The sequence below is a fragment of the Phasianus colchicus genome, chromosome 15, assembly GCF_987193195.1.
Source record: "Phasianus colchicus chromosome 15, bPhaCol1.hap1.1, whole genome shotgun sequence".
Lineage (NCBI taxonomy): Eukaryota > Metazoa > Chordata > Aves > Galliformes > Phasianidae > Phasianus > Phasianus colchicus.
In genome coordinates this window covers 8769246-8796767 of record NC_143450.1, presented here as the reverse complement: position 1 = coordinate 8796767, position 27522 = coordinate 8769246, and the positions used below count along the sequence as shown (strand labels likewise).

Sequence of the window (27522 nt, the reverse complement as noted above, 5' to 3'; positions counted from 1 at the left end):
GCGAGGACAGGATCACTGTGCGCTGAGTTAATGATGCTGCTGGGCACCCTGTAGCTCATCAGCCCTCTCGTGAGCTGTGGTTTGCCTTTGCTGCCATCACACCTGTGTCTCAGATGAAGGTTTTCTGCTTCCCCGGCATTTATATTGCATATTTCTCTGCTGCGTGTTTCCTTCTCAATGGACAACAAAGAAAATGTAGTTGATGGCAATTGTAGAAAGTACAGCCAGTGCTATTCTGGGGCACCAATTTCCATACCCTGGTTATTTGTTGGTGTGCTGACAACAGAGGAGCCGGAAAGTGTGTTCTAGGTAGGGAAAAAATGGCAGTGAATTGTAGGGAAGTTTTATGACAAGTCTCCAGGAATGAAGCATTTTAGTCCTGTACAAATCCCTGTCAAACACACTTAAGGTTCTTCTGAAGGGATAAGTGGAGGGCAGCACGGTATCGTGGTTTTAGCCCTTTGTGGTGATGAGGGAACAATAACACTGGTTTGTCCTTGCAAGCACAAAACCAATTGTTCAAGTGTCAGGTAAATCATGCCTGTCTGCTTCCATCCCCACTGTGGATGCACTCTCTGAACTCAGCTCCCATCCTGCTTTCATTTATTGACTGATCTCCTGCTGTATCCTGGTCTTTTGGAGACCAACAGCCTCCTGCTGGATCTTTCTGTTGGCTTCCTGTGCTGAGGGCTTGATATTGCAGTGAAAGACTTGGAGCATTCTGATTACCAACTGGTAGTAATTGCTGAAGGTGAGAGCGGTGAGGTGAGAAATTTCATAATACTAATGTCACAGCAAATAACTCCTCAAGTTTTATAGCTGTTTTCTCTCCTCAGAGCTCTTATACAAACATAGCTTGGTACACAGAAGGATCTCATACAGATGTCTCTGGAACAGAACAATGTCACCCTTGAGCAGCCCATAGAAACTTTACTGCTGTAAATACAGAAGTAAATACTTGGGTTTGTTTGCATTTTGTCTTACTACTATCAAGAGCTTTAAAACAAAGTTTGCTTCAGTGTTCCTCAAGAAGATAAAATCACGCATCTAGGAGAAAAATCACTTGGTATTTTTGCTGTTACTGGCACACATTGAATGGGTATGTCATTCACAAACAAAAGGCAACCATTTTTTGTAGCCTGACTGTTAATATCATATGACTGAGAAAAAGACCTTGATTTGCAAGGCTCTGCAGAAGGTATGACATGAGCTAACAGCTCTGGGCTCAGCCAGCAGAGCTGCTTATGGCTGTTTGGAGAGGGGCTTGGATTTGTTGTATGTACTGTTGGTGCAGGACCTTGCACCAGGGCTTGCTTTTGGAGAGCCCATGGGCAGAACTGCAGCTGTGTCTTTTGCAGGGCAACAGCCTTGAGTTTTGTGTTAGCATTTCAATCTGGTTTTTGTGAAAGTGCAGAGCAATAACTTGGCATAGGGGTGACAAGGCTGAGGGATGCTGGCTGCCACGGCATGCGTGCCAGGATGGCAATGGAGAAACACCTGTGTGTCTGCAGACACGTGGGACAAGGTGCTTGCTTCCGCTGTGAGCCACGCACCATCTGCAAGGCCTGCGTCACTCGGGGATGTAAACCTGCTAAACTTAGCACTTATGGGCTGGGTTTGTAAAACCACGGAGTTCAAAGAGTCATTTTGTAAAATAACCTTTCAGTGAAAGGACGCTTCTTGTCTTTGTCTACTCAAAGCTGGACTCCATTTCCTTTTTTCAAGTGACACGTCAATTTCATCTTTTTACTTTTGCCCATTTAAGCAAAGTGCTTAACCTGCTGGAATGACATTCATTTAAAGTCACTTCAGCAATCTTTCCCTGACAATTGAAGGACTACTTTGCAGCTTTGTCCTATAAGGAGAAAAGGACACAGCAATGGCAATCAAGGCAGGAAGTGCCATGGGAGGGGGTAGCACCTTTATCAGAAATGGACAGAGAAAAGAGAGGTACTTTATTGGACTGAAGTAGTTGGATCCCTGTGGCATCTCCTGCTCCTCAGGTGTTGTTGTGGGCTGGAAGAAGATGTACTCTTGCAGTACTTGGAGGGTTTGGGGCTGTTGTTCAAAACAGTGATGAGCAAGAATTTAGTGTTGAGCAAGAGTTTAGTTTTGGATTGGGTGGCTTTCACTCCACAGTACTGATATATTGTAGCCTGGGGAGGTTTTGTCCATCTGGCCTCTGTTAACACCTAGTGTTTCTCTGATAATGCTGAAGATGGAGCTACAGAAAAAATGACCCCAAATATGAAATATGTTGGGAATCAGGGAAAAACTTTTTTATTCAATTCCATTTTAATTTAGTGGATGTGCACTACAGAAAGTAAGGAGCCTCCTGAAACCACAGACTCAGATGTTAGCAGTCTCTATTTATGTCAGTGATTCTCTGGCTTCAACTAGGAATCACAAATGCTAGAAGAAAGCTGAATGACTCCCTGTACTTAGAAGAATTTACTCGCTGAGATGTGGAGGATAACCATTTCCAGAGGAAGGCTGAACAGGCTTTCCAAACATCTGTGACAGGCTCTTTTCATCTTCCCCCGCTGTTATCCACTAACAGTGTGTGTCTTCAGGACTTCTACAGTGAAGTCAAAGGCTGCATCAAGTCATTGTCACTACTCCAAATAGACAAGACTGGCAAAGGATGTGAGGAGAAAGGCCAATTTTTACCTTGAGTTTATAGAGAGAGGCATGAAGTCAGAGAACTGTAGGGATAAGTCCAATTCTCAGAGTCAGAAACAGCATCTTTTTAATATCCTCCTCCACCACCGTAGTGCAGAAGAGCAGTATAGCAGTATGCATCTGTAGGTGAAATGAGATGGGCTTTTCAGACTGCTCAGTCCACCCTCAGTGCTGTTTCATTTGAGGTGTCACAAATGATGAAGCAGCACAATCCAGCAATGCGAGAAATGGAGGTGTAAGTTTTTCAGGAGAGTGACTCAACTTTTCTGTTGTCATCAGCTCAGCAGTGACAGAAAGTGGAACTAGATGTGGCTTGAGTAGGATGGGAATAAATTGGATAAAGAATGTGTCAGTGTCTCAGTTAATCAGTACCTTGCAAGAAAAATTTCTCCCAAGGCTGGCTTGGCTGTGGCTGTCACCTTGTGGGACACTTCCATTTCTACCAGGCAGAACAAGGCTCCTGGCAGCAAAACCCACCAAGGCCACTGGGCAGAGCAGGCGAGTCTGTGGTCAGGTAAGAAAGGACACTAGTTGTGCTGGCCAGCTCACTCGTGGTCTTGGAGAAGTGAATTCCTGGTTAAAGTGTCTTAAAGCTACTGAGTAAAGGATCCCCAACAGTTTCTACAACTTGGTTAGGAAGATGCATTGGTTCACCCATGTTCTTGTTCCTTTCTTGCATCCCATGACTGTGGAGGTAAAGAAGTGGAGAGGCAGAGCTAGGGCACCATTGCTGAGCTGCCTTAGTGGTGTGCTGGGTAAAGTTATGAGGCACAAACAGCTGATCTCTTCTTGACAGATGGGTGGCTTTGGATTTCACTGAGTGCCATCAGTGCAGCCTTACTGAGACTTGTTACTGGATTGTTTTTCCCATGTCTGAGCCAGTCTCATGCGCAGTCGGTGGTGACTAGGACTAGTCATCCGCATATGGTATATCTGCTCTTTTTTGGTAGCATTGATTAGAGGAGAATAAAATAAGATGAAGAGTTCTTGTCATGCAGAGGAGACTACGGAGCTGTCATGTCAAGCTTGCTGAAGATGCTGTGCTTTAAACTTTTTCCATTAAAAATGTTGGACTTTGCTGACGTGGAAAATACTGCTGAGAGTACTGATCTCAGTGAAGTTTCTTTGGGGGAACAGGTTTTTGCAAAGGTTTTTTAGCTTAAGAATTCCATATTTGTTTTTTAAACTCTAAAATATCATTAATATAGATATGTATTTTTTTCTGATTACCTGTTTTAAGGGTAATCCCACCCTGTCCCTGGAGGCATTCAAGGCCTGGCTGGATGTGGCTCTAGGCAGACTGGTCTAGTGGTTGGCGACGCTTCCCACAGCATGGGAATTGAAACTAGATGACCTTTGATGTCTTTTTCAACCCAGGTCATTCTATCATTCTGTGATAATACAATCAACTAAATATTCCACTTTGTTCTAATAATACACTGTTCGTGTGCTATTTTGTGCAGGAGGGGCTACATGTGTGATAGGCTGGGTGGCATGCAGGCTGAGTTAGGAAGACTGTTGTCTCTCTGAGGCAAAGGACAGTTTCCTAATTGAGTATGAGTAATCACTTTAATAACAAAGAACAGCACCAGGTCCTTAATGTGAGCCAAATATGTTTACAGAGTAATTCCTTGAGAGATTTTGCATTATATGATATTGTGTCATTTTTCTTTGGGACTCCAGTTATTGCAGATCCCACCTCTGTGCTGTTGTGGGGAGAAGCAAAAGGAAAGAAGTCCTCTAAAATACCAATGCTGAAGGGAAGATGTGGGCTGGGGTAGTGCAGATGGGTGGCATTTTTTTTTGTTTCATGCCCACCCTCTGCTCTTGCTCACTCCCACACGTACATCTTTCCCTTGCAGCTCAGAACTGTAACAGGTGTAAACTGCAGCAAGCAGCACAGTGCGGTGCCCTCCCACTGTGACAGTGAGTGCTCATGCCCCTTTTCTTCTGCACAGCAAAGGAACAGTTTTCCTTGAGTCAGCGTCAGCTACTCAGATTTTCCTTGTGGCACACCTGTGCTAACTCAGCGTAAGACCAAGTGAATATCTTAGGTCTGGGGGCTGTTTCTGCCCTATCTGAGTTCCCATGGTGGGGTCAGTGAGCCCCTTTGGTCCTCAGCCTCCTGCATGGCACACTGGGACGATGTCATGCTTTTGAAGGCTGCAGTGAGGCAGAAGGAAGCGGTGCTCACCAGCTGTGGCAGGCTGCAGTTTATTGTGTGTCCTGTTTGCTGTACGGCTATCCTTTCTGAACTGACAGAACGGGAAAGAAAGGGCTCCTGCCTTGATTTGAAACAAAACACGGTATTAGACCCATTCTTATGCATTTCCTACAAATTAATTTCAATTAACTCAACTCATATGCCAAATGAGCGATTTCAACTTGGAGGTTACTCAGGTCTCTTTGGAGATGAAATAATTAGGTTTATTTTTGTCCATTACTTTGAGCTCAGAGAACACTGATTGTATTTTTACATCCCCAAAGAACATATCTAAGATATTCTTCCTGCATCTTTGACAGGCAGCTGTCCCAGCAGCCTACCAGGCATTTCATTCCATGGACAAACTCCAGAGCTGGAGCAGAGGAGATGATATATTTTCGCCTCCAAATTAAAATTGGAGGTGATTTCTTAGGGATGCAGAGGTGACTTGATGAAAAATGTTAGACTTGTCATCCTTACACTTGCAAAACGCAGTGGTAGTCTACATATTAAAGTCTTTCCTCAGATCAAACTCTCTCTAGTGTAAGTTTTGTTGGCAAAACTATGTATAGTCTATACCTTCTGAAGTGCTAATTCTGGTAAGTGCTGAACCAGGCCTGGATAGTGGGTGTTCATTTGCACGACAAACCTGGCATCGCATCCAGGAAGCCTGACTCAGTATTATTGCAATCTCTGAATCCAAGTAACCACAATGACATTATTTTCATTTGAGTTGTTATTAATAGTGCCATGGTGGTAGCATTATCCTTGGCTCTCCAGAGGAATAATGCAAGGGGCAATTAAAAGCCAGAAATGCTCAGAAACGCATCCCATTTTTTTTCCATTGAGTTAACAGCAGCAAACACACACACTCATTATTAGGATGGTGTATTCATTTCTCATGATGGATTTTTGATAGAATTAAAAGCTCCATTAATATTTATATCACTTAGTGTTACTGGGAGTAAGTACATTTATTTTAACTCGAGCTGCAAATCATTTACTTCTTTGTAATTACAGTACTACTATTAAGTATTCATGAAGCTATACAATACAGTGTCACAGGAAACCTGTTTTAATTTAGTCGTAAGTCAATGTTTTAATTTCATGTAAAAACAGAAACTAATTTACCAAGCATTCTAGCTTGTCTTTTCCCTGCCAGGTTTTGCAAGCTTTCCTTAACTGATTGTATTTAAACAACTTCTTGTTGCTTTCAGTGTATGTTTGGAAGACTTAGGTCCTGTGCAGCTGTATGTTGTCATGTCCTATGTTGAAAGGGAATGCATATATAAGCATAGGCTAGAAGAGGTCACTTATATCTAGGTATGCCTGGGCAGATAGCAGAGAATTGATTTATGGCAACTCTTTGCAATGGTATGATTTCATTTTGACACCTCTACTTAACCTCTGCTGTCAATAGAGACCAGAGCAGAGGGGTAAAATGCTGTGAATGGGTGTCGTCACTGGGGTAAATGTGAACACATGAGAGGTTCTTTAATTTATAACTCTCCTTTCTAACTCTCTCCACTGCAGGACAAGGTCTCTTCTATGGACATTGAACACCCAGCTACCTATGCCTATTGCCTGTGATGGAAGAGCTTGATGTTAATGTGAGGTAGGATGCACTAAATGGCTCCTGTACCACGTCTCATCCAACCAGTGAGCTGCTATGGTGTGCCTGCAAAGCTGTGGGGGTGTTCTTCACTGTTTGCCTGTAGATTAAGGTATCTGCTTGTGCAGCAGTGCCTGGTTTTGCTTTTTTATTTGTGTAGATGTAAGGTGTGGCTTAGATGAATTTTGGACTTCCTTGCAATAGGACAGATAAGATCCCATCAAAGACCAGGCATAAGTCAATCTGCCTATGGAGAGTCTGAACTGAGTTTTGATTTTTTTTGTGTGTGTGTGTGTGTGTGTGTGTGTGTGTGTGTGTGTGTGTGTGTGTGTGTGTGTGTGCATTGGCATAAGAACTGTCAACTCGATCTCTCTGTATTTATACTGACACATTTTGGTACCAATCACTTTGATCCTGGAAAGGTGATGCCAAAAGAAACTGTTCAAGAAGCCTGGATCCTGCCCAAGGCTATCCTTAGGACCTGGGGCTGGCGTTGGCTCTGCCATTCTCAGATGTGATCTGTGGGATTTTTCTGCAGGACTAGGGTTTGTCCCTTTGCCTCTTGGCCTTTTGACTGGCCAAGCAGACAATGATGCTGAACTATGTGGGGAGCTGAACTTAAGCCCCACCAAACCCACTTTACACAAGGATGTGAAACATCTGACCAAACCTGGGCTGCTGACACAGACACAAGAGGAAGCAATATGCCAGTAGTGATGAGAGTTGTGCATTTCCACAGTGTTTCCTTAGAATTAGCTCTAGGAAATATCTTTTTTGATGTTTCAAGTTTAAAATTCCAGAAGCAATTCTTCACCCTTCCCCTGTCTGGGCACTCAGGTGACATGAGAAATGCCTTGGAGGAAATTGCACGGATAGAAATGTATGCAATCAGATCTTCCAGAAAACCTTTCCCTAATGAGTTACTGAAGGGAGATCAGGAAGAAATAGTACAGAAGAAGGGGAAACATGGTGTTGCCCTCAAAGGGACCCTTTGTGCCATACCACACTGTCCTCACAGCTTTCTAGCTCTTGGGCTTACCTCTGCCAGCTGCATCCCACTCTCTTCAGCTGTGTGCACAGAGAGAGATGATACATCTTTAAAGATGATTTCTCTTCTTAATGGATCTCTTCAAAGCATTGTGCTATCAGAGGGAACATTTCTAGTTCTCATTCACCTACTCAAGCTTCAGGAAAGTCACCAGTAACTCAGGTTGCTGCTTTAATGCACACTTAGCAGGGCACGTTTACAACCTGCTAATCAATGCTGAAAGGTAATGTGTTTTATTTAATGAAATGTGTCTTGACTTTTTAATACCAGAAATGTAGTTAAATGCGTAGGCTGCCGCAGCTGCTCTGTAAAGGGAACGAAGGTGCTGACACCAGACAATTGTCCCTACATTTTTTTTTTTTCCTTTGAAGATGTTAGGAAAAAAAAATCTATTTCTGACAGTGATGAAATAAAATTCCCCCAAATGCATTTCCACATTCACAGAGGGAAAATCTCTCCGCTTATAAACCGGGAGCTCAGAGAGTACCTTACCTTGCTCTTGCTTTTTGGTAATGTTCCATTTGCCATTGATGGAGATAGATGCTGTGAGGGTCTTATACTTGTATCTTTGAAAGTTTAAGCTGATATTTGCAATACTCCTTTACAGCATTTCTGCCTCTTTATGGGTGGATTAGTCCTTTGGTGAGCTGAGGAAAACTGCAGCTTCAGTGGAATGTGCTCATTAAACAATGAAAAAACAAAGCTGAATCCTGTTAGAATTAGGCTTTGTGTCTTTCCTCTTTCTTTCTTTCCAGTTGCAGTACTTAAAAGCATGCATGAGAAGTGGTAGGGAGGATGCGGCTTTGCCTGCTGCAGGGATACCTGTCTGCCCTGTCAGCTCACTGCCAAAAATGCCCTCTGAACAGCTCCAGGAGAAGGGTTTTCAGAGGCAGATCCTGAAGAGGCTGCGTTGTGCTGGGAATTAGCAGGTGCCACCAGCTGATCGGCCTGACCCTGGCAGATCTGACAGCATGTTTAGATGCTAAAAGGCAGCGTAAGGTGTTCTCGGGGGTCTGATGACGGAAAAACCATGGCAGTTTGAAAGCTCTTCAGCATAAATATTGATTCACCATTGCCTGGATGTTCTGATCAAGCACTGTGGTCAAATCTCACTTTCATTATACTTCAGGTTCAATTTTGGCTGTGGCTGTGTTTCAGCCATACTAACACTTTGCTTGTCAGCTACCAGCAAGTAGCTGCTGTTCCTCCTTTATCCACCCTGATTTCAGCTTTTTTTTGCTGAATGTTTTCTTTTGAAGCCAGGGGTTCCATATGTTTGCCATCACTGCACGAAGCCATGGTGGGAGCTCTCAGGTCCCCATGGGTCTTGGGGGTGCTCCCATGGAAAATCCTCTGGCAAAGGGAAGCAAAGCCTGGGGAGACAGGAGGCTCTTTGACAACATGAGGACAGCAGTGAAATGGACAGGTTGGCTTTGTTGGAGCTGAGCCCTGTGGAAGCAGCAGGCTCATCTCCTGCCCTCATGTGTATTTGGTGCAGTGACCCAGGGGATGCCAAGTTTTCCAGTGGGGAACAGCTTTGCATCTCTCCACCTATCTGAACACTGCAGGCAGATTCAGCTTTACAGATGTTTCCTTTACATGCAAGAAAATGGTTATGTATTTTTCAAAGTGTGAAGCTAGAGATATGTTCCTGGAAATTTTTGACAGTCTGCGCTGGGACTTGTATTTATCACAGAGGGGTGGCAAGCCTCATTTTCTTTAATACTGGAGCTGAAAAATAAATGAGCCTGCAAGTATTTCTATTTATATTTTATAGGATTTTTCAATTTCTTGTGACTTGGTGATTGTTATTGGGAGCATTTATTATATGCAGTAGGTTAATGAGATACTGTCAAGTGGTTTGGAATAAAAACTCGAGCCCCTGAATGAGCTGTAGAGCATGAAAAAAATATTCTCTTTATTCTCCTCTTTTGAAGCAATTGTATAAAAGTATTTGTTGGGCACATTCATAAGCAAATGTGAGGTGGTCCTTCCTACTGCCCGGCTCCAGCCCAGCAGCACTTAATGCTCACTGTAGGCTGTTTGCTGCCAAGGGGCAGGAGCCCCTGCAGATGCCTCCACCACTGTCCACAGTGGCAAAATCCTCTTCTGCCATCTGAAAGCTGTGACAGACCACTCTGCGTCTTCTTTGCCAGTTTCAGTGCAAAGACCTGAATGAAAATACTGTGCTAACTTTCTGAAAACTGTTGTCTTAAAGTTTTTAAAAGAGCTTTTGGCACAGGCAGGCTCCAGTGTGGTTTGCAGGAGTGCAGCACATAGGAAAGCTGCACTAAGGGTAGTCTGAGCACATCTCAAAATTTGCAAACTGATTATCACACGTTGGCTGGTGTTTCCATTGATCAAGCACTCTGCTATTGCGTGCTACATATTCACTATGTGGTGATGTTTCACGTTGCTTTTGAAATATTTCTGCCAGGACTGTAAAGCAGGACACTGTGCTCCGGCCCTTTCCCTTAGAACCAGAGCTCCCATTGCTTTCCAGATCCCTAACTGGGAAGGGAGAAGCAGATGATGGGCTCTTATCACACTCATGGTCAAGGACGGAGAAGTCTCTGCTGTTTGAATGGATGCTTCTGAGGATGGTTAGAGCTGGTCTGTGTTGCTCATGCTGTATGGAACAGTTTTTGCTTCCCAAGTGCCAGGCAGAGGCTGATATGCTCTTGAGAAATAAGTTTTTTGGAATAACATTACTAGAAAGTTCAGTGCAAGCAAATAGCTTTTTATATAATCCTTTTTATTGTTGCTGTTGGTGAAGGCAGACTCCTTTTGCTAAATTAACTTTGGAGAAACAATATATTATTTGAGTTTGTCACAACAGTAATTGCTTTTTATTTTTACGCTTAGCCCCCAAAACAACTGAATTTTAGATTGATGTTAATTGCTTCTGAACTTGGGTTTTTCAGCTTTAGTTCTCTGCTTGCTGAAGGTATTTTCATGGATATTTTTGTGGCTTGAAGTATTTCGAAAAAGGCAGAGCCCTCCAGCAGAACTGTGGGGTTCATTAATCTTGTCTTGACTTTGAGAAATGAGAAGCAAGGTGAAGGAAGAAGGAATCAAATTGGTTGAATCAGTTGTGTTTGGAAACAAAGAAAATACTCCATTATTTAACCCAGCTGCTATTCCCAAAGCCCTCATCCAGAGGGACAGTGAGCACCGGGTGTTTCTGAAGACAGCTGACCTTGATGATCCACATTCTTGATTTTGAGAGGGATCCCTTCCAACTTGGGATATTCTATGATTCTGTTCTCAGTCTCCATTCTGGAGCCTTCTCTTCTAACCCAGCAGGCTCCTTCCTGCCCCAGGTATGGGAGCAGGGCTGCTGGTGACCAGCTGTGGTGTGGGTTTGTTGCCTAAAGTTGGTACTGGCAGGGAGTTCTCTGTGGAAAGGGGCAGAGGAAGCTGGGGCTGCAAGCAGAGGTGGATGTCTTTGGGAGTGGGCTGTGCTGAGAGGCTGGGACAAAAAGAACATTTCATTTGCGATTCTAGAGAGCAGAAAGCTTTTAGAAGAGAGCCTGTGTGCTAAGTGCCCTGACACTGGGGATTCGTGGAAAGCAAGGAACTTAGGATGCCCCAAGTAGACTGCTTGTGTTTATTCTCATATATACACAAGGTCTTTTCGAAACCTTTCCAGCTTCTACACTTCAAGCCATTAAATCAGTGTTTATTTCAAGGCCTCTGATCACGTTTCTGTTTAGCTGAGAAACACCAGGCTAAACTGTCACTTAATAGGCCAGAAGTAACTTCAAGCACTCTTCTTTTCTTAGTTGCCTCTCTAGGGGAAGACGAGTTCTCATCGCTGTAATACCACTTCATGCATCCATGCTGTTCCATGGAGACAGACTTACGGACTGAGCAGACTTTTTGCAGAGAGCCCCTTTCCCTGTTTGCATCCCGCAAAGGGGACTGGTGATCAGCAGAGCACCAGAAACTTTCAGTAGCCAAAGAAGCCCTGAGCAAGTCCTCCATGCTGAACCCCCTCATGCAGCCACTCAGCAGGAGCAATAGCTGTTACCAGCTTGGGTACTTTCCTTATTGTTGAACTTCTTTCCTCAGTTTCTAGGGAAACACTTTATAGCACTGTATTTATCAGAATGTCTTTCCAAACACCTCCGCCAACACTTAATTAATGGAATTTTTAAACCCAGCTCTAGCTTCTGCAAATCAATAGCATGCTCCTGTACGGCAGCTGTGGAGCAAGAGATGGATGTGCTCCATGCAGTTTGTCAGAGGGTGCAGAGGGGCTGTGTATGCTGAGCCCCTCACGGGGTAAGGATGTAATGCATAGCTGGGATGTTCCTTTGCATGAGGCTGGCAAAACTCCATCTGTCTGCAGCTTTGGGTCTTCTGGAACCAACTGTTCTCAAGGTCATGTTCCCAAGGAACCTGGGGCAGGGCTCTTGAGGCAGGGCGGCTGCCAAAGCTGAGCTGTATGAGAGGCCCTTTGCCAGCGTTGGTGAGCTGCAGTGTCATCGATGGGATGTGTGTTACTGCCACAGACGCAGAGCTGTGCTCCAAATTGGAGGGGTGTTGGCATAGCTGTAGGCAAAAATGGCTTTTGCTCTCCATTTAGTTAAAATTCCCTGAGTGACTTCAGGAAAAGTGGCAGAAGACAGTCCCCAGGTCCGGGTCAGATATCTCTTGCCACCTTGGGGATTGGGCTGTGGTGCTGTGAGCTACAGTGAGCTGTTACTCCAGATCCCTGCTGCAGAAGGAGCCAGTCTTTGGAAAGGGTGTTTATAGTGTATCAGATAGGAAGATATATCAAAACATATTTAGTGCTTTGTTCCCAGCCATGAAATTAGGGCTGCTATGGGATGGTATCAGTGACCGTTGATAGACTATCACCTTGGAGCAGAGTGCATCTCCTGTGCAGATAAGACCAGTACTCCAGTTCTTACTAAGGGCACTCTTTACACTATTTATTTTGTTCTTACTGTGCTGTGGTGATGAATCACCAGTTCCGTGCCTGGCAAACTGTCCCAGGTCTGAACCTCCATCACAGTCTGAACTGTCTTGCCCCGTCTGTTAACCAAGGACTTGCCATCACATCTCCTCTGCCTTCCCAATGTCAGATCCTGATTAAATGCTGTCTGAACACAAGCTTTGGCACTTGATGGACATGACTGTAGAGCTGAAGCTTTCAGAGTACTGGGCTGTGTGAGTGAAAAACAAATAACTGAAGGCCAAACTGCTCTACTTCTGAGCACAGCAATGGGAGGTGCTTGGTCTGCCTCTTGCAGATGACTGCAGTTGATCCAGTTTTGCTCCCTTCTCAGCCAGTTAAAGCTTAGCATGGCCTCATGAAAGTCAAGACCTTCCTGGGATGTGGTGCTTGGACAATAGGAAGAATTTGATCTTGTGTGTCAGATGCTTCTCTATTTCTCACATCTGAGGAATCGTAAATCTTGCAATTTAAAAATAAGCAAGATTCCTTTGCAGAAAAGCCCTTAAGAATGTGATCTCAGCACTCTCCAGTCATGCTGAGGACAGGAGCCAGGTTTCCAGCTCCATGCTGGAATATCAATGGTAAATAAACCAGCAGCTGATCTTTTAACTGCACTTTGGCATTGTTGTAACCTCAGAGAGGAGTAACGGAGAAAGGAAAGAGCTCTGATTGCATCTGAGGGATACGTCTGAGGGATGGGGAGGGCAGGGTGCTTTGAAATAGCTGGCTATCCATCTGTTTGTGGATCAGAGTGCAGGAATCGGATGAGCCAAGCCAGGCCTTTCTCTTCCCTGGACACATGAGCTTGTGCCAATATGAGAACACTGAAAGCAAGCCATAGCTGATTTTCAGTCCTATCTGCTCTTCTGTCACTTCTCAGTTAGCAGGTAATTACAGCTCATCCCTGTCTGTGCAGACACAGACACCTTTCTTGCTTTTCCATTGCTCCAAAGTGTTAATACACCAGGTATCTGTTTGTTCTTTGGCTGTATGAGTTTCACAGCCCACCTTCCCCATTGGAATATTGGGTCACTGCCTTAGAATGGCACTGGGTGGATGTAAAAACAGACTCCAGTGTTTAGTGTGTCCTCTGAGCTCTTTTAAAAGCCAGTTCCAGGAGTCCAATGGGTGTAAACACATTACTCACCACATCCCCAGTTCCTTAGCCTGATCTCCCAGTTGGCTTTTAGAGCTCAGCTGATGTTTTTTCTATCTCCTTATCTTCAGATTTATATCTATTGACATTTAGTTTCTGTTCAAATTTGTTTTAAAGGCCAGGACCTGAGAACACAAAGGCTACTTATTTCCAAAGCTTTATTTCCACAGTGAGATCATGGGGCCGTAGTGATGGGCCAGCTCATCACTCACTGTCAGTAGATTAGCCTGGAGACCTGTCCAGGGCTAACTCTTCTCATGAACTTCAAGGACTTCTCTGGAAACAGGCTCTCTTTCTACTCAACAGGGAGTCGAATAGGACGATAAATAAATGCAAAGAGAAAATAAGTAAGAATTACATAGTTCATGTTGACTTGATCAAGAAGTCTTCAGTACTGATGATAGCTCTGAGCGGTGGGAAAACTGACCACGAGCTGTTTGATGTTATCTGCATAGCTTCAGACAGAGTCTTGGGTATTTGGAGGACTTACGCAAGCAGAGGATGACACAGGAATACAATGAAACATGATTTTTTTTTTTTGTTCCTTGCAGTTCAGCTACTGTTCAGTATGCTTTCCTGAGCCCAGCGCAGTGGGTCTCGTCCAGTACAGTGGTTTTGTATTGTTTGTACTTTTCCCTGTAAGTCACACGCACTCAGAGCCCTTGTTGCTGCCATCTCCTTTCGGCAGTGTGAGGATCTGTTTAGAACTGCTCACAGTGACATGTTGTGGAACACAAGTTTCCATCGGAGCTAAGAGCTATAAACTGATGTGGCTATTAGTGTCGCTCAGCTACTGAAATGAGTAAGAAAGTTCACAGGACCAAAAAACTAATTCCAAAACATAACATAACCTTCTGTACTGACCCTCAGTGAAAGTGCTTTCCAGAAACATCACTATATTAAGAGTTTCATGACTATTAAGTTGCCAACCACTTTGCAGCCCCCTCAGCAGAGAGTTTAAGAGATGAGAGCATCTCCCCTAGCAGCCCCTGGCAGAGCAGTTTGGCTGCTCAACGCTGGTAGAGATCTGCAGACCTTGGGTTGTGATACGGTTTCTCTGTTCTGACATGGCAAAATTACCCACAAAAAGAAATGTTTGCTAGTTGCTTGTTATCTTTTTTGAGCTTTATGCCTCTTGACTGGCTGGTCCATTGGTACTTGAGAACTATGTTGTGGTATCATTATCTAGATGTATCTAAGTAGCTGGGTGCAGCCAACCTCTTTCTCCTCCATTTGCCTCAAAACTTTACACATATGGTCATATACAATACAACCAACATGCAGAGTCTTCAACTTCCACAGGACTTTAAACCCTCACGTGGTTCCTGTGTTTCCACCCTACTTTATCAAATTTCAGCCCTCCAGACCTTTGCTCGTTTCTTTCTTTGGCCTCTACACGTTAAGTTTTGTAAGTGTGCAGTTAGCAACCTGAAGCAGATTTTTAGAATCAGATTGCTTTTCCTCTGTTCTGCTGCTTGCCCAGGTGGACATCTTCAAACGTTTATTTGAAGTGAGAAAGCTGATGGGGATTTGTGGAGAATATTCAGAATGTGCACTTATCTGGGGACACAGAAGGAGATTTAAATGAAACAAGAGATCAAAGTGCTTTGTTCTCAGTTCAAGGACTTTCCACATCCTTTGCTTAGCTATCTGGAGCCTAAAAGCAGAAGTGAAATTCATACAAAGTGAGTAGATGGATGCATGCTCTGGGGGTGGAAGCTTTCAGGCTGCCACCTCTGGAGTCAGCATTACTGAACTCCAGTGTCTGCAGTGCAGCTCGCAGTGATAGCAGAGCAATGGTGTCTTAATGGAATGCATGGTGTCTTAAAGATGACTTTTGTCAAGACTGGCTGATCTGCTTTGTCTTGGGATACTACTGACTGGTTGAGTAATTCAGAAACTGTAGTGCTGGTGAAGGGACTGGAGGAAGAAGGCAGTAGTTCAGCCAGGTATTTCAAGGGGCACGCATCATAGAAGCTGAACAAATGAACTGCACCATGCTGGGCCTTCACAGAACTCACTGGGACACTGTCACGTGCTGTCTTCTAAGAAAAGTACTTCCTGCTATTGTCTTTCAGTGAATGAGCAAGCTGATTTCCACGTGGCTGAGAGCCACGAGGGGTGTTGAGGACATTCTCAAATGAAATATATTCCAGAAATCAATGTACGTATTATCTCATCTGTGCCAAGTCTTACATTAGCAGGGGTGACAGCAAGAAACTCTCTTGTTTCTCTAGATTCTTGAAACTGGGAAGCTGTCCAGGAAATATTAGAAGCTAGACAGCCAATAGCTGTATTTCATTTTTATTGTTCGAGGTGTAAACAAGCAGGGAGAAAAGTACACAGCCTGGATATTTTCACGTACAGCCTGATGCCAGGACTGGCTTAACTCGATGCCTCTCATTGAACAGCATTTCCCTGAGTGCAGATATTGCTTACAAGAGTAGAGGGAGAATTTTCATGCTTTTGAATCTGAAAGTCTTGCAATTTGCACACTCTTGGCAAAGATGGGAGCAAAGGTTTTTCCCAGTCTAAAAATGCAAACTCGAAATGCTGATAAATACTAAGAACTGCTGTTATGGTGTTTCGAGAGTTATCTTTGGGAAACACATGTGTGTGGATGGTGCAGGATTCCCTTTTTCAATTTAATGGCAGAAGCAATAAAAAGCCGAGCAAACAAATGCTTTTAGCCCAGGAGCAGCAGCTCATCCTTGTGAGCTGTGCTTGCGCAGTCTCATCACACCCTGCTATTGCAGCTGGTCACTGCAAGAAGTGTCGCACAGATTTCTGTGAGCATGTGAAATGTGGACACTCAGTGTGGTTAATGTGAGCCTAAATTGGATTACCCAGCCCACTCCCCTGCTAGAGGAGGTTATCATAGATCTGTATCAAATACATTCAGTTACTCCCTGCTTCTAAACTGCTGAGACTAAAGACCGAGGTATTTATGTATGTAATAGAAATAATGGTGATGTTGCTTATGTCTCTCTCTGTAAAGTAAAATTATTTTACATGATAACTGAATTACAGACATTCTGGTTTGAAAGTGCTGGGAAAACAAGGCGCTTCACTTGATCAGGTCTTCTGACCTTAGCACTGTTGTATTTGCCTTTTGAACACTGCCTGCTCTGTGTAAGACTGCTGTATGACATGGGATAGGCAGGAGTGACTTCTCTGGAAAACAGAGGGTGACCACATCATTAACACAGACTGTACAACAAAAGCCATGTTTATTTTTGTGCTTCTTTCATCATCTTCTGTTCCCTGTTCAGCTGACACACATTGTTTGGAAGGTGTGTCGGTCTTACTTCTGAGGAACAATTCTAATTGCAAACTGGTCAAGAAATTTCTGATTAAAGGTGTGTTTGATCTTTGGTTTTATTCAGCATTTTCAAAGGAGAATGATTGTTACAACATCTCTACTGCGCTTCATAGTGTGCTTAAGTTCCTGCTTGTGCCTAAACCAGAGACTTGCTTTTTCCTAGTTGCAGAGCATTTGCTAACATCATTATGATAAACAGACCCCACATATTCAAACAGCATTATTATGTGTATGTGGAAATAAAGAGGGAATATTCAGTGTTTGAAGGGGACATTGGGAGTTAAATGGGAAAAGCTGGAACAAAATGTAAGGAGAAAAACACAGTGCTGAGGTCCAATGATTGCTCGTGTTTGTGCAGTGCTTTGCACAGGAGATGGCTTATGGTGTTTGTCTATAGATCACAAACAGCAATGGCACAGCTGTCCTTCCTCCATGCAAACCCCATGATCTTAATCTAGTGCTAATTTCATAAGTTAATTTTAGCTTATATTTTAGGTGACAGCCTAATGGCTTTTAAGGATTATACCTACGTGCATCAGCCTCGTGGCAATATCCTCTCATATGTGGGTGTAAATTATGTAACGCTTGATCTGCTGATTGAGAAGGGGCTGAGCCAGGATTTTTGTCCTTTGTTTTATGTGAAATAGCAATGGCTGTGGCTGTGTGCTGCCAGCTGGGCTGCGCTGTCAGGGCTGAGGCCATCAAGGTGCAGGCAGCACCCTGGCAGTCGCTGCGCTGGGGTTTGTTTCCTAGCTCAGCACGTGTTCCCATACAACGTTACAAGTTTCTCATGCTGCCAAGATCTCAGACCTTCCTCTGTATGCAGATGATGATAAAGGATTGCATTGCTCAGAGTCAGTTTTCAGTCCCAGACTGGTCATCCAGGGAAGGCAGGCTGTGGCAAACTGAGGTGATTGCATGGACCGTCAGGAAGCTCCTTTCCTCTGGGGTTGTTACTCGGGACCCCTGTGCCTGCAGTGCATGGGGCCATCCCGCAGCACCCAGCAGCCCCAGTGCACACCTGCTCCAAGCACAGCACTCCTGGCACGCACCTGATTGACTGCTCAGCCCACACATAGCAGTGTTTAAACATTGAAATAGCCTGTCTTCCTCCCTTCATCTTGACAATTGATTTTAATCAGTGTTATCAACTGTTTGAAGCACTGAATCCTCTGAAGTGCTCTTGCAGGAGATGCTGCGTGGAGCAGAGGTGCTGTACCAGTGATGTGCACAGGAGCTTTGCCCAAGGGGAGGTGACTTGAAACCCTTGTTTTGCAGCTCATGTCTTGCTTGGGTTGCTGGTGTCTGCAGTAGGGTAGAGTTTAATTCCCACACTACAGTGAAAGCAAGTTTGTTTGCACAACTTTTCTGAGGTCCAGCATGAAAGGAAAAACCCTTATACCTTCCTGCCCACCCCGGTGCTGCAATGTTAAAAAAGTTATTTTGATACCTGGATTGCTGTTTATTTGTGGCTTTAATTAATTTCAATCTGTTTCTAAAACAAAAGTGAAATACATAATTGATTTTGCTAGGTGTGGTCTTGCCATATGCACAGTCTGACGTGAAGGCAGCGATTTGCATTGCATTAAGAGAAATTATATGCTTCTATATTAACGCTGATTTATGATTAATATTTTTAGGTGGCAGTAGAAAAGAATATGGTAACAGCTGGAAAGCCATAGATCAAATAATGTCTTCCCTATTGTCATGTTTCCGTGCTGAGACACGTATTGTTAGGTTTACTCATATAATAACATATCTTGATTTTTAAGTGTTTAACAATCAGCCTCTGCTTTTATGCCTAGGAATAATCAGGGGAGTAGAGAGGAGGAGAGGCAAATAACAGCTGACTTGCAGTGAAAGGCCTGCATGAAATCTCCTGTCACCTGGAGTTACAGAGGGAGAAGCCATCGCTTGGCTGCAGTTAGCGGAGGACTCCTCCAGTATTCCCCACTTCCCTTGAGGCCACTACTAAATCAAGGAGCAAGCTCTGGTCCAGGGGAACCTGGTAATGCTCACAGCTGTGGGCTCTGGATCAATTACACAAGCATTTTTGCTGTGAGGTGCTCAGGAGGTGCCTGGCTGGCTTCAGGAGATGCTCCATGTCACCTCCGTGGGCAGAGTCATTCTCTTGTGGTCAGAAAATGGCTCTCTGGACACTCAGCCTTTGTGCATCATTTCCTCTGCCCCAGAAGAGCAGTCCTGCTTGTCCCCACCAGCTCTTTTTTCTGTCTCCCTCATGCAGTGCCCAAGGTGCTCTCTGCTGTTCATTGGTCATTTTATCCCTCTGCAACTGTGGGGAAGTTGAGCTGTGACCTGTAACAGAAACCAGAGGGGGGATATACACAGCCATGCCAACAGGGCTGATCTGTTGTTTAATCACTGCATAAAACACGCAGAAGCACTTGAGGTCAGTTAAAAAAGGTGGGGTGTTGGCAGGAAAGTAGAATTTGAGCTTGAAAAAAAATAATTACACCATTTTAAAAAATATTAACAACTACTCAGAAGAGGTTTTTAAATATATCCACATGGGTTTTAAGCATTCATTCCATGTTAGTATTGCTAAGTGACTTTATATTCCTTTTCTTAAGTGATTTCTATATGCCTACTAACCAACAATCATTTTGTCTGAATCTCATTTCCCTGTAATAGCAAACCCATCAATCTCTGCTTTATTAAACAGAAGCGTGCTTGCGCTCAGATTTGATCAAAGAAGCTAAGCAAACCATTGATTTTAATTTACAGCAATATCCACTTCTTCCATTATTAACAGATTCAAATTACCGAGACTGAATAATTAACAAATCTTCCTACTTGAAAATGGATCAAAAAGCAGATGAGCAAAAGCATCTTCCAGAGAATTGCCCTTCCTTCACCCCAAGCACTGTGTACGCTATTTAACACTCCCCAGGGGAGCAATACCACGGGCCATGGGAGAAATGCTTTTTGTAGAGACCTCCCAAGTGCTCTGAAACTGTTGTCACAGCAAATGCTCCATGGACATGTGTGCCAGGGCCTGTTTCTGACCTAATTCAAGAGGTAGATTGGATACCAGGGAAAAGTGCGAAGGGAAAGGTTTGGAGTGGGTGCAGAGCTCATCCAGCTGAACCCACAAGCAGGGCTCGCTGTGACTCCCCCATCTCTACACACTGCAGGGTGCAGGGAGAGACAAGGTGCTCAAACAACGCAGAGATGAGAATTGTGTAGGAAAAGCAGAAGGGTGAGCAAAGCTAGATAAGACAGAATATAAATCAAGCCCTCTGTCTGGCTCTCTACAGACATCATCATTCTCTCTGCTGCCGTGCCAGCGTATGTGCGCTGCCACACTCTGGGTGAAGGAACATCTTTTGTGAGGAGCCATTCCGTGCAGTGTGACATTTTATTTCACAGATGTAGCTGTGGAGCTTGCCTATTGTGAGAGCTCAATTTAGGCAGGCACAATTACAGCTCCTGGAAGTGCCTTTGATCCCAGCATCTCTATTGTGCCTGAGCTTTTCATCTGCCCCATACCCAGCTATCTGGCCTGTGGCTGAGACCTGCCTTTGAAGTTGTTTCTTTTCCCTCTAATTTTTGCGGTGTCTGTTCCTGCTGATGAACATATTAATGAAGGTTCTGGACATCAGCTTTGCTCACTATACTGATGCTGGCAAATGTCTGTCCTTCCGCAGCTGCACAACCCCTGTCTACACAATTAACACGTGCTCCAGCAAGGAATCACCTTGTACATCCCAATAGGCATCATGCACATGAGCTACAGCACCAGCTACAAGATGCTCATTCTCCAAAGCACTTCACTGCAGTGTAGATCTGGCTGCCAGCAGCTCACAGCCTTCCAAAATCTCCAACACTTGACTTCACTTTGGAAGGAGAGGAAATATTTCGGATCAGACTGAAGTGGAGAGGAATGGGAAAGTGACTTCTAGCTGGGAGAAGGAATGACATCCTTTTATAGAAGCATTCATGGTACTAGTGTCTAGTGCTGTAGAGCAGCTTGGGATAAGGAACTGGATGCCTATTACCTTTATTTTTGAGGAAGCCTATGTACGCAACTTGGGATGATTGAAAAGCACAGAAACTGATTCCATGTGCCTGATTTTTCATTTAGCACACTGCTGCTAGATAAAGGAAAGCTGTCCAGAGACTGTATTCCCCATCTGCCAAGAATTCAAGTCAGACCAGAGGAATTCACCAAGAGCCATTTGACACAAAACCACTATGACACAGACATTTACAGTGTGAGAGAGGGAAATGCTGCTATATGCATGTAGACATTTCATTTCCTACAGGCCACTGTCAAAGACAGGATGATGGATGAGGCAGAGCCTTTGGGCAGGTGGGTTTTTCTTCCATCAGATGGGAGGAGGTGTGGCTGGATCAATGTAAGCAAATTGCAGGCAGCAATTACAAGAGCTGCAGCGGCAAAACCCACTCATTTCAGGAGTTGTCCAAGAACTAATGCCCTAGGGCAGCCAGAACACAAAAAAAGCTGGGAAACCCACACTTAGTTCTGACAGAGTCTTGTCAACATTTCTGAGTGCAGCAGCATTTACCCAGAGCTACCAGCTGCTCAGAAAGCTTCTTAGAGCCTTAATTGCCCTCTTTGAAGTTGTGTTAAGTCCAGTAGACAACTCTTTCTAATTAAGAGCAAACTCTTTCAGATGCTGAATAAAACACACTCTTGACTTTGCCTTCCTCCTATCTTAGCATCTATAATTAACTTGCACAAAAGTGCCTTACTGAACGTGAATCTATGACTACACCTGACTGTCAGCATAACCCTGCAACCTTCCTCCATTAAGCAGGACTGAGTTGTCTGACATTAGCTCTGAAAACCATTAGGGCAGAAGGAGCAGTCCTTGCCTTGGCCATTCACCTAAGACAAGACAAATCCTGCTGCCTTACTAGGAACCCTCTGCATGAGAACCCATACCTCTCTGGGTACCCACAGGTATCCCAAAAGTCCATGTTCAGATGCACATGGGGCTGGCAGTGCTCAGGAATATTTTGCCCCAAAACACTCTGCAAGGAGGTGGGATACACCCATCTGCCAATGGCATTTGTTAAACTCCTTGTTTTAATTCATGAGATTATTGCAAATAAAAGTTGTGTGTGCTCTCATGGGTGAGAAAGCTCTGCTTGACATAAGGACATACATTTACGAAGCTAGGATGTGCAACTGCCTTGGATCTCTCTTATTATAGACAGATCGGTGCTGCATGGATCAGCCCAACACTGTATGCCTCCTTTCTTCTTCCTTATTTGCTCATGCACACCCTCACCCATCTGGACGAATCTACACTCAGTGACGTATTTCCTTGTAAAACTGAGAACTCCAGGACAGCGTTCATACAGACTGAGAGTCTGCAGCCTCATGAGGCTGTGATCTGACCTGACAGTGCAACCAGCAAGCAAAAGAGTCAGACTCAGAGTAGTGCTGGGGACAGAGGTTGTGATTAATGGGATGCTTCACTCTGCAGGCAGCCTGAAGTTGGCCATAAGAAGCCTATTAAGATGCTAGAGGCACTGGAGATGAGATTGTAGCAGAGCTTCGAATCTTTTTTGGCTTTACCCCCCCCCCTCCCCCCAAAAGAAAAAAGCCAAGAGAACTCAGTGAGATCAAGTGTAAAAGCCTGGGTCATATTTAGTAAATAAAACATGACCCCAGAGGAAATCAAACTAAAACAGAATAACCATTCAGTTTTTCAATTACCTGAGCAATCTCACTGTATTAATCCCAGGTACCAAATGCCAGCTCCATACTCAATGAAGAAATCTTCCTGCTGAGTCAGTGTCGAGTCCTGCTCTTAATGCCAGCTTACCTCCAGCCCCATGTGATGCTGTGAGCAGGTACCCCTTCTCACTGCTGCAATGTACTGCGGAAGGACACAAGCACAGGGTTCAGGTCCCTTTGGTTCTGGATACATTAGTTGGAATAGCCTAAAAGGAAAAAATGGCTCAACAACTTTGTAATAATTGGTTTTGTGAGGAACTGAATGCTATTCATTGCACACTGTTTGTTGCCCTCCTGTTTCGCAGGCTCCTGAACAGAGAAAAGTAGTAAAATATTTAACAAGATAGTTGTAGAAGTGCAGACTTCAAGTATTCCCAGTGTTGTGTTGGAACATTATTCTTTAGAATCATGGAATCACTCAGGTTGGAAAAGACCTTAAAGATCATTGAGTACAATGATGCTGTAACCATACTACCCTAACTAACAACCCTCTGTTAAATCATGTCCCTAAGCACCACAGAAAAAAATGGTTTTTAAACACATCCAGGGATGGTGACTCAACTACCTCCTCGGGCAGCCTATTCCAGTACTTAACAACCCTTTCTGTAAATAAGTGTTTCCTAATATCCAACCTAAACTTACCCCGGCCCAACATTTTCTTTATTTTCATTAAAAGAAAGAAATTATTGCTTTCAGGGTAGGAAGACTGTGCACTTCTTTTTAAGAAATGTGTTGGTTTTTTTTTTTTTCCTCCTAATGCTGGAACAGTTCCTAAATAAAAAAGAGAAGAAAAAAAATGCCAGGCTGCCTCTTGTTCTGCAGGCGGTCACCTGCAGCCCTCTGCTCTGCAGTCCCCAGGCTCTGATGTCTTCTTTTCTTTTCTTGTTTCCGCTCCTCTCTCCCCCTCCCCCCAAAGTTCAAGTGAGGGCTTCGGCGTAGCAGAGAAGATCGTGCTGCTCACCTTCATCTCTGCAGTTATCCTGATGGCCATCCTGGGGAACCTGTTGGTGATGGTGGCTGTGTGCCGGGACAGGCAGCTCAGGTGAGCCCATGCAGCCCCCAGTGCTGCCACATCTCAGATGGGAGACTCATGCATGCAGCTGTGAGTCCAGATCACAGATGAAGTGCCACCACCAGCTATGCCAATGTCACACTGCCTCTTTGAGCTCAGATCTGCATTGTGGTGGTGGGACTGCTGTTCCCATCCCCTACTTGTGTTGCACTCAGTGTCAGAACTAGATACATCAGTTACAGAGCTGAATACAGTGCTCGATTCCATCTCCCATTACCTGCCTAGCAACCCCCTCCAAAGAATGTGCAGCTCAAGCCCTGCTGCAACCAGCAAATGTTCCCAGCAGCCTGGGGCTCACCTGCAAAACTCCTGTCCCAAGGCTGGCTGCTGCCCCTGGGCTTTGTCAGAGCAGCCCCAGGACTGCAGTGAGATATTCAGCAGCCTCTATTCATGTTCTGCGTGGGATTCTTAATGGATTTAATGCTATTTTATTGTTATGATTCTAAAAGTACTCTTCAAGTTAAAATGATAGCTTCAGTCTAGGTTCTGCAGAGTGCTTTCTGGAAGGATTTTCACGATATACAAGTTAAAATAAAATCTCCCTCCTCATCCCCAGACTCTGCAACACATTCCACAAGGCTGAGCCAGATGCAGAGGCCTGTGGGCATTTATTTACCTCCTGCATGTGAGCAGGAAGATGTGTTCAAGCAGGAGAAGCAGGGGCTGTTAAGCTGTAAAAACCAGGAACGAGCTGGGGGAGACAGTATGAAGTGGGACATTCATTGAAAAGGAGCTATTTACATGATGGAGCTAATCAGACCCAATCTCAAGCCAAGATCTCCGTTCACATTGGAGGATGTTGTGTTGAAGTTATTCATTTTGTTATCTGTCTTGCAGGAAAATCAAGACCAATTATTTCATCGTTTCTCTCGCCTTTGCGGACCTGCTTGTGTCAGTACTGGTGATGCCATTTGGAGCCATTGAGTTGGTCCAGGACAACTGGATCTACGGGGAAATGTTCTGCCTTGTCCGAACATCCCTTGATGTCTTGCTCACCACAGCATCGATCCTGCACCTGTGCTGCATATCACTAGACAGGTATGAGCAGAGCAGCAGAACAAATCACTTTTGCTTTGGCTTTCTTCAGTGTTGTTGCTTATCCACAACAGCTTGAACCTGTTGAGTACCAGGCAGCAGTGAGCCTCTCTTAGTAGCTCTGTTTGGAAAGAGTAGTCTGAATCCAAATCAGTGCAGGGAGACTTTAAAGGAAATGAGATTTATATTGGTAGTGCAAGGTGGGTTTTCACCTGGTTCTTGGCACAGTTTTCATTATTGATCAGACATAGCATGTTTTTTCCTTTTAAGTAAAGATTTTAATTAACCTTAAAAAGGCATCCACAGAAAAGATCTGCAGAAGGAGGTGCATTTTGTGCAGGTTGCTATTTTAGCAAGGAAATTGCTGTGTGGCTGTGATGTTACAACATGATGGAAAACACAGCAATGATAGTAGGATAGCAGAGCCCCAGGCTGCAAGAGAGGATGAGCTCAAGTGCAGCAGCTGCGAATACAAAAACAAAGAGGAGAAAAACAAAAATAGCAAGCAAACAACTGCTTACCTTCAGAGGACCTCAGATACACAGGGATTTCCAGCAAGATACCCTTACCTCCACTGCCAACCCTTAAATGAGGTCTGGTGGATCCTGGCTCCATCCCTTCCGTCATTCACCTGCATTGCATGCACCTGAGCTCCCCTGGGCTGGCCCTGCCTTCCTACCAGGTGCTCAATCACTGCTTCAGGCTGTGACTTAGCATTTCTGCTACAACAACAGTGCTGGGTGCTACTCACTACTGGGGCTGCAGGAGGGCAGGGCAGGGGTCACGCTGAGCTCCTTGAGCCCAGGGACTGAGGCATTTAGTAACCTGCCTTTCCATCCCTTGTCAAAGCAAACCTGACACGTCTCTGAAGTGCTATCGGAGCTGCTCTTCCTGCTGTTAGCCAGATGAACACCAATATTAGTGAATGACACGTTTTGACATATATTGCTAGTTTATATGGAGGAAGACTTAAAAAGCAACCTCCCTCCTGCCTTCAGATTTTATAGGCTTTGTGCTAAGGCATCCGTATGCAGGTCTCTGCTAGGGAAGACTAACAAGGAGGTAAGCAGAGGTTGCAAGAAAGGTGCGTAGGCCTTGTAAGAGAAAAGTTTGAAAAACTTTCTTTTTATTTAAACTTTCCTTGCAAAATTAAAGTGATGCCAAAATCCTAAAGAAATGACATGAAACAATTTTGTTTTATTGATGGCTGTAATTTTTCAAATGGAAACAACAGACCTTCTCAACTTGAAAAAAAAACCTTCCAGACTTGCAAGCATATTTCACAGGATAAATACTTAGAATAAAACATTTATCTAGCTGTACTAACGAGCAATATTTAAAGCCTTCAGTTGCGTTCTGTGTAGAGATTTCAACACCTTTAAAAATACTATTACTTAGTATTACTATTAGGAATAAAATAACCATAATCATTCTCATCATTGTGACAACCGATATTTAAATAACAACTTTCATCCAAAGGATCTGTACCTAGCCAGGTTCCAAAAGATACTTGATTAACTTCTGCACTGATTGGTGTGGACACAGGGGTAGCACCACCATGTAGCACATCCCAATAGCAGCTGATGTGCAGCAGTGACAGCGTGTTTCCTTATCTGGGAACATAGATGGCTGGAACGCAAATGAGAAGCTCATTATCTTAAAAACATTGACAAATTGCCGCTCTGAGCCAATTAGTGGTGAAGCAGCTGTTAGGCGCTGCGCTCTGGATGTGGACTTGTTATGTAAAACGTTGGGGTTTGGTTCCCCAGGCTCTTAAGTGATGGCAGGAGGTTGTGGAGGGAAAATACTGTTGCCAAAATATCACAATATCCCCTCCTGCCCATCTTCCCTTTTGCAGCTCCTGACACACCGTGAGCTGCTGCTGTCCCCTGTGCCCAGTGCTTCTGGGACAGCCATGCTGGGTGCTGCCTGGATTTGCTGCTGCTGCAGTGTGTTAGCCATGTGGGGATGCAGAAGAGGCATTGCAGTCATACACAGGAAGGCTCTATTTTGTAAACGGGTCAGAGGCAGGTTTTGCAAATGTCCAACTCAGTAGAAGGAACTGGAGTTGGAAATATAATTAAAAAAAAAATGAAATGAGACAGGTTAGATTATTCTATATCAAATAAAACATGCAGAGCAGAGTGTGAACACCTGGACAGAACCACATTTTTTCATTCGGTGCTCTTTTATTCTCTGGCCCCTAGAGCTGTGAGCTCTCTGCCAGATCCAGAGCTGCCGTCACAAAGGGTGTGGGAGAAACTCCCTAATATTTGTTACTCCCACTACTGGCCACCTTAGACTAAGAACACGGGGTGCATTCAGGGCTGGGCCATGGGAGTGCTGAAGGCTGCTGCAAGCCCAGGCTGCGGAAGCAGAGCTGCGCTGACTGCAACTCAGCAGCACAGCAGTAATACCTGACAGCTGACAGACCTGAAATTGCCAGATGTCAGGGAATTACTTCAGGGCACACAAGCGCTCTTCCTCTTTCACATGTGCTTACCATACAGGTGCTGCTTTGCTCTCAAGCAACGTATCTTTCCCTCTCATCTGCACATCCTCAGCCTTTATCAGCTGTTGATAGAAACTTGCATTTGGTGTTGGTCTGGAGGTGTTTTTCTCCGGTGAGAACTGACACTCAGGAGGAGCACTGGGAGCTGGGAATGGGCAGAAGCTGGCCATGGGAAGACCAGAG

At 44.4% G+C, this 27522-nt stretch overlaps 1 protein-coding gene and 1 long non-coding RNA gene across 8 annotated transcripts in view; one reads left to right on the top strand and one right to left on the bottom strand.

Moving 5' to 3' along the window:
- HTR4 (5-hydroxytryptamine receptor 4) overlaps positions 1-27522 on the top strand; it is a 100239-nt gene that overhangs the window by 21123 nt on the left and 51594 nt on the right. For all 6 annotated transcript variants that reach the window (XR_016471337.1, XM_090150841.1, XM_090150839.1 and 3 more), the window contains exons 2-4: positions 6419-6500; positions 23637-23762; positions 24630-24830. Coding sequence is in view for 5 of the 6 variants with exons in the window: in XM_090150841.1 (XP_090006967.1) it covers positions 6475-6500; positions 23637-23762; positions 24630-24830 (353 nt within the window). In the remaining variant the exon portion in view is untranslated. The remainder of the gene's footprint in view (positions 1-6418; positions 6501-23636; positions 23763-24629; positions 24831-27522) is intronic.
- Positions 17604-25436, bottom strand: LOC149915896 (uncharacterized). Of its 2 annotated transcripts, none has more exons than XR_016471339.1 (3): positions 25349-25436; positions 22700-22862; positions 17604-19305 (listed from the first exon to the last, which is right to left on the bottom strand). It is a non-coding gene; the product is annotated as an uncharacterized LOC149915896 (long non-coding RNA). The 2 variants fall into 2 exon arrangements; XR_016471338.1 differs by having other exon boundaries at positions 22700-22926; positions 25349-25393.